This window comes from Bactrocera latifrons, unplaced genomic scaffold, assembly GCF_001853355.1.
Source record: "Bactrocera latifrons isolate USDA-ARS-PBARC rearing strain unplaced genomic scaffold, ASM185335v1 scaffold_906, whole genome shotgun sequence".
Lineage (NCBI taxonomy): Eukaryota > Metazoa > Arthropoda > Insecta > Diptera > Tephritidae > Bactrocera > Bactrocera latifrons.
This window is the reverse complement of record NW_017537608.1, coordinates 17,082-24,759: the sequence shown is the minus strand read 5'-3', so window position 1 is coordinate 24,759 and position 7,678 is coordinate 17,082. Positions and strand designations below refer to the sequence as shown.

The window sequence follows — 7,678 nt, the reverse complement described above, 5'->3', positions numbered from 1 at the left end:
ACACATTCCGTACTTAGGGCCTTGAACAATTTTTAAGGTGGCTTACTTTAGGCAAACTATTCGAGTAAAGTTTTATTCAAATACATTCATTATTGCTAAACCTGCGTACCGTAAAGTGAAAGCTTCWTATGAAATCTAAAGTTATGCTATATGAGAAGTCGGCGTGGTTGTGGCCCGACYGCGCCCGACTATCATAATGCAGCGTTGGATAGTCAGGATATATGATACCGAATTTGGTTGAAAGCGGTCGTGCAGGTCAGTTAGCAGATGTGGGATTTCGCCAAAATGTGTGACTCCAAAGGGTATAATTATATTTAGAAACTGATGAAAGTRGGATACTAAGGAAAATTAAAAGAAGTAAGCAAGGGATTTTTAACCAGGCCCGAGCTGCCCACGTCATAGCTCACTTTGCTCCGTTTGGGTCGCAACAACATCTCTTACAACAAATACAGCAATTTTTAATCGAGTCCTATATCTGATAWAATACTTTTACTTATTTAAGTTCTATATTCTTTATGTTACATAAGTAGTTAGTCGATTTTTATTCCGATAATTCTWTCCTTCATTTGTGGGCTTGTAAAGTGAAAAAACTTAAATGTGAAATAGGCGTGGTTGTAGTCCGATTTCGTTCATTTTTACACTGTAACATTCGAATATTCGAATAATATTAGGATTTGGTTGAAATTATTAGAGTGTTCGCTGAGGTATGATTTTATCTAAAGATGGGCGGTGCATACCCCTTGTTCAAATTTGWTACCGGCTCCGATAAACCCTTCTCAACCACCCTGTCTGTAAATATTAGGTTGTCAAATATCTCCCYTCTGATTTTTTGCTCTTTATTCAATGCTTTATAAAAAGTGTTACAGTGATCGGATTTAGTTCAAATATGGGCCGTTTCGTTCGACAATATGTTTCCAGCTAGACGGCAACGTCATAATACCCCCCTCGTTGAAGGCTCACTCCTTATTTGCGAAGAACTCGGATTTTCACAAGCCTCTTTTGAGTTCAACTTTACACCAACAAGGGCGTGGATGCGATAAACCTTTTCCCATATCCTATGTCCATCTTCTGGGCGATGTCACGAGATGTCACATGGTCTAACTCGATGTTTTCCATGAYTTGATCGGTATTCGTCGTTACTGGTCTTCCRCCGGCTGGTTTTATCGTCGAAACCATTTCTCCGCAGTTTGAAGTGAAGTACCATCCCCTAAAACAYCATTAATCTCACGGAACGTTTCTTTACCGAAATTCCAAAAAAAGGCGTTACACTGTAATAGGGGGAGTTAGAAAAAGCAAGTTTGGTTGATTTAGCTTYAGAMATTTTTAAGATACGTTCAGTAAACTTAAGGGAGTGCGGGACGTTTTATTAGATTTTAAATTATAGATGCCCTTCCATACCTCAATACTCTGTAACAATAAATTCTCCTAACAGCACAGTGACCTATTTCCGGGCATCCTCCTYAGGATGCTAAATATTACGAGAACAAAGTTWTATCAAGACATCGCAATTTTTACGGAAGTTATCGCTTGCTCGGACAATCAATCGCGGTAGAACCACATTGCGTGAGAACAAAAGTACCCAGCAATAAGTGCGTTAGCCTAAACAGTCCGTTGGTGAAAGTGAAATTAAGGGATATTTTACGCCAATCTGATTTTCGTGGTCGAATAGCTCGAAGCAAAATGTTTAATTTTTATGGAGTTTTCAAAAAGCTAAAATTCAAAAAATTAAAATATAAACATAAAAAAATCTGATTAAATTCTATGAAAGTTGTACGCATTTTTATACTCTTGCAACGTGCTGCTACAGATCTACATATATGATCGTCAGCCCATCGCAGYAGGCGATAACTTGAGTAAAAAATATGAAATCTTGGTATTGCAAATGAATCCGTGAATCAAAAATGTATAAGTATTATTACTAACTAATATAAAACAAAAAAATATATAATTGGAAGAAGTATTGGTTTGTTTTTTTTTAACTGACACCGGTTATMTTAAGTCACCAATTTTTGATCATAACATTATTTCCATGTTTTTATGTTATATAGTGAAAATGGTCGATACCCGACCCAATGATACCTAAAGGTTTTTAAACATCAACTAACGAAGTTGATGTACATCGGTCAATATGTGAGTTATATTAATCTAATTCAGAGAGTTGTCTTTCTAATAATAGTGGATAAGTTATTTTTTTTAATATTATATTACAATTAAGCGCTGCAAATGAATTCATTTAATCTTTTGCCAAACTTTATATCCTAATGTATACATTTCTGATCCTCTGGCTGACGTGGTTCTCCTATACTCAATATATTTTTACATCATTGTCTATAAAATCCCAAAAATCTAATTTTTAATCCAATCTAATCTAATTTAATCTAAATTTTAATCCATTTGTAATAAAAATTCGTAAGCATWAATACACGTAAGTCATTCGATGATCTATAATAACATCCAATAAAATACCAATTGTAATCAATTCACAGCTTCACCGAATAATGACTTTTACATAAGTTTGAATATTTAASTTAGATTGGAAGAACTGGCAAAAGTATAATGCCTGTTCTAAAAGTTTCGATGCATAAAGTTTGGAATCAGTAAAATTAGTTCCTATATCTGTAGAACGGAAAACAGAAATTAATAACCTCATAATGAATGTTTTCCATTCTAATAAAGTATTCTTTATTTTTACTACTTGAAACGTTCTTACCTTTAGCGTATATAAGTAATGCTGTCCATGGAAATTCATCAATATCTGTCGCAGTTCCACCAAAAATTCGTCCTGTTAAAGGAATTTTTCCACAGTTCGGTGGCAAAGGTAATTCTCCACGATTATTGGTCGGAGGGTCGGGGCAGCATACCTAAACATAGGTAAACATTCATATATACATACATATGTATATTAGTAACATTAATTATGGTGCACATCACTAATATGATTAATATAACATATTTGCTTTAGTTGGATTGACGTTTTCAGTATATAACCAATAATATTAATGTGCTGCAAAATATGATTTTYAGTAAGCCCCTACCTGTACATATTTGCATATTTGACAGCTATGGTCGATTAGTTTAYGAGATATAGCATTTTGAGTTAAGAAACTTGTGTTAGWTTATAAGAAATGGATCACAAGAAATTTCGTGGTAAAGTCAAGGTTTGGATTGAATCAACATTATTTGGACTTTGCACCAGGAAAATCAACCGTTGAAAAGTTGTTTGCTAACTTTGAACGAGGCGAACTGACCGACGGAGGATGATGTAGGCAATAGGCGCACTAAGGAGGCTGTTACCGACGAAAACATCAAAGAAGTCCCCTAAATAATTTCGGATGCTCGAAAAGTGCTGAGCTGAGACTCTAAAGATACCAAAGGAACGTATTGGATAAATTGTGAGTGAATATTCAGGAATCCAATAAAAACAACAAAGTATTTCTGATTGTGAGGAGTGTCGATTTGTGGCAATGGATGGAACACGATTCCAAGATCCGACAAGTCAGCAGAGTGAACTGCACACGATGAACCAACCCTAAAGCGTGAAAGACGAAAAAGTCGGCTGGCAAGTTTATGACATCAGTATTTTGGGATTACTTGTAATATTTATCAACTAACTTAAAAAGGGAAATACCATTAATACGCATAATACATTGCGTTATTTGAACGTTTGGAGGATAAAATCGGGTTTCAATATGCTTTCACATCCACCGCGMTTTACCAATACTGAAGAGGTATGTAGGAAGCTGAGGCTTAGGGCAAATGTATTATAAAAAYGGTATTGAAAAMTTTTGTGATCGCTAGAATCGTTTTATCGCCTTAGAAGATAACTCCTTGAATAGTAAATCAAATTTTACCTTAGAAATAAGCTCTTATTTATAGCTATTAATGAAAATAAACTTTGCTGCACCCCTATTTTTGGCATTGTTTTAATAATGTAGGATGGTTTTATTTATTGTAACATATAATTTAAGAGTTGAGATGAAGATAGTCCTTTTACCTGTCGATTGCCTTGTCCACACACGCTTTTAGTCAAGAAGTTTCTCTCACTTGCCGATAAATCATCTTTGACTAATGGTAGTAATGAACTACATTCTAAGATAGATTTGCAACGTCCTCTTTTTCCATTCGGAGTTTCGCATTCATCTGTGAAAAATATATAGCTTTTATAAAAAAAATAGTGCTCTTGCTTATTTTCTTCTAGTCGCAGTAGTAATTACATATATTTTTTGATTTTTTGTGCAAATCATGAAGATCCTTATATACTTTTGACTTTTWTCTGTTCCACACTGATGCCAAAAATTTGTGTAATCATTGTCAAAGCGCAGTGCTGCAGTTGTCACAAAATATTAGTTTATTCTAATGAATATTATTTTTGCTCAAAACTATAATATCTAAAAACTCGTTTATGCTTCTTTTGCAATTTTCTAGGGCAATCCTATTATTTTGAAAAACAATTTTTATTATAATTTCCATATTATCTTTTTAAGAATCGTATAGTATATATATACCATAAATTTGTGGTTTTTTGTATATACCTATTCATTACTAATTACGTAAAAATGAAACAATAGATTCGAAACCATTAAGTCACATTTACAATAGCCACTCTAATTATTTTGATAACAGCTCTATGCCGATTTTAAAGCACGCTTACATATAAAAACATGAAAATCCAGATATGTAAATAAGAAATGTAATAACTAAGAAGGATTAATTTCGGGTGTAACCGTACATTTTATACTCTTGCAACTTGCAAGAATCAAAGTTTGATAAACTTCTTCTGGAAAATATGGGAGTTGGGGTAGTATTGACCCAGTTTTATTGATTTTTGCAAGTAAGACTTACTAAAAAAAATGTACCCTGAGTTTCATTAAGATACCTCACATACAATCACCAATCATATGGAATATAGTTCGCCAGCTGTTCGAAAATTCCGGGTAGAAAAAATATAACATAAAAGAACTCGCGGCAACTCACCTTTGCTTATCGAATCACTAAGCGGGTAAAAACGTATAGTTGACTGGCGAGACGTATCTGCGTGCGGATCGAATGAAAAAGAGGCTGGGCGCCGTACGCCAGTCCCTTTTGTTGATTGTGTGCCATGTTCTCGTGTGTGGTGTAGATGATGCCGGTGTGTTGAGTGTGAAGTGTGGATGATGAATATTATGTAGATGTGTTGAGTATGAGGTGTGGATGATATGGATGGTGTAGTCGGGTTGGGTATGGTGTGTATGGTGTGTATGTGTGGGGCGTAGGTGTATTATATTAAGAGGGGGGTCAGGTGCTCATTTAGCCACCGGGTATAAAGTCATCCGGAAGTTAGAAAATCTTTATATTAGGTTTACGGGAGTCCAGGGCAGTTTTGACCCGATTCAAACAATTTTTAATACAYAGAGACACTATTATCAGGAGAACTTCAACATACTTTAGAGTTTTATCGATATCGGTAAAAAATTAGTTGTATACAGTGGTGATCTGAAAATTTTTGAACGTGAGATGGCATTCCTCAGAGGCACTATTTACTCAAGATTTTATTACTTCAACCATGCTAGTCCTTGATTTATAATCTGTGAACTGAAATAACAAACGAATGTCGAGGTAACTTTGTGCACTGAATTTGGTACAAATTGGTCCTAAGTTATGGCTTTTCACTTAAAGGTGCGCAGTGACACGCCCAATGTCAAATTTTTATACCGAATTATCCTAACGTTTTTATTTCTTGCCTTATCCATCTTTTAGTAGTTTTTACCTAACGTTGATCTGTGGTGTTCGTCGCAATAGTTCAATTTCATCCATGTTCAATAKCTAACTTCATATGGTGTTTAGAACACGTGTGTCAGGTTTCATCAGGATATCTAAACTTTTACTTCTTGATTTGCACACTGGAAAGTAAAAGAACCAAATGGAATTTTAAACTGTGTTATAGGGGAAGTTGACGTAGTTGTATTCCGATTTAGCCAATTTTCGCACTGTGACRTAAGAATATGGTACGTAATAAATTTAGTCGAAATCGGTTTGGTCGCGTATTGAGTAATTGACTTATCGGTCGGAGTTCTTATAGCATTTGGTTATTGTAGTTTTAGTAGTTCTCTGTAGCAAACGATTGTAAGAATATAAAAATAGAAATCGAACAATGCGCGGAACTAAACAACCCACCACTGCTTATATCTAGAAGAAAACTGTCGTTCTGTGAATGAAATGTGCATATTGATAAAATTAGTGAATGTATGTTTCCTAAGAATGGTTTCGGATTCCAAGCTAATTGGATCGGTTTAATAGTTTCGCTAGACCACACATATTGGGCATTATATAAATCTTATTAAAATTGGGTAGCAATATTTCTTTGAAACTAATTCAGATTAATACCATATGTAGTTGAAATCAGTCGTTCCGCTAGTAGCCATATAGTGGCTTTGGCTCCTCTGAATACGATATTTTAATTTTTAAGTTAAGTTGTATATTTACATATGTATTACATTTTATTCCGAAAGTTCGGTGTATCTATTTTTTGTGTTTTTTTACCTGACACTCCACCTAATGACTTATGACAGCAAACCTGAAAGTAAAAGTAAATGAAAAGAGATATACTTGTAGTAGTATTTAATGCATTTTTCGAGTTGTCTTAAAAAAGCTTAAATCTAACTTAAACATACATATATGTATGTATGTACTCGTATGTGAATATAAAGTTTTATAAATATATGTATGTATACTAAATAATAGTTTGTCAAAAAAGTCTTGCGGTATTTCTTGCGGTATTTTTATTGAATTTTTTATTTTTCAACTAGCGAAAATACCGCAAGACTTTTTTGACAACCATATMWTATGAAAATAAATTCATAAAGATGCGTGACCGTCTCTATGGCTTTAAACCGTTGAACGTTTTATTTCCAACACTTGTCTGATTGGAGAATTATGCCATGACACGATTTTGAATACCAGATACACCAGTAAAGTTTAGCAAAGTATTTTTTTCTCGACACATACCATATGTAAGCTTTGACACCAGTCAAAAAGTGTTTGCCGATTAAAATTTATAAATATTGAAAATGATATCAATGTTTATAAGTAGGTATATTTTTATTTTGGACGATCTCATCAAAAAAATTTATTTGATATTCTTATATGCCAACGTTTATTTATCGATGCAAATTATAACTAATACAATATATGTATTAGGAATGTAGGTATAGTTGATTCAATATAATTYTAGTCGCCTATATTCGGGACAAAATTAGCATTTATTGAATTTGTCAATAGTTTTTATGCGGGTCTAAATGAATAAATATGCTTGTACTCACCAGAATATTCTTACCAAGTGAACCGCATCTGCTCTGCCTTAAAAATATTATGTCATTATCTTCTAAATTTGGCTTAACGGCCATGTTATATAGTTCAGTGCATTTATTTATTAGCATACATTCGCCGGATTTACCGTTTGGCGTTTGGCAAGCTCCATAACCCGTGTCTATTTAAATGATAAATTAAATTAAAAAATGCATATGTAGATGGATTTACCTTTGTAATTAATATATTTATATATTGTATATATAATACGTATACTCATCAAAAATTAAATTTATGTGGACTGCTAAAAGATCTCGACTCTCGTGGTCTTATGTATGTAATGATGCCCAAACTAAATAAAATCCAAACAATCGTATTCCTAGAGTATATACCT

The 7,678-nt window shown here is 33.7% G+C and overlaps 1 protein-coding gene across 2 annotated transcripts in view; it reads right to left on the bottom strand.

The window, feature by feature from the left end:
* LOC108977523 (serine protease easter-like) overlaps positions 1-7,678 on the bottom strand; it is a 15,948-nt gene that overhangs the window by 1,848 nt on the left and 6,422 nt on the right. For both annotated transcript variants that reach the window (XM_018947237.1, XM_018947238.1), the window contains 4 exons: positions 7,299-7,465; positions 6,520-6,553; positions 3,995-4,140; positions 2,711-2,861 (listed from right to left, as the gene is read on the bottom strand). In XM_018947237.1, coding sequence (XP_018802782.1) covers positions 2,711-2,861; positions 3,995-4,140; positions 6,520-6,553; positions 7,299-7,465 — 498 coding nt within the window. The remainder of the gene's footprint in view (positions 1-2,710; positions 2,862-3,994; positions 4,141-6,519; positions 6,554-7,298; positions 7,466-7,678) is intronic.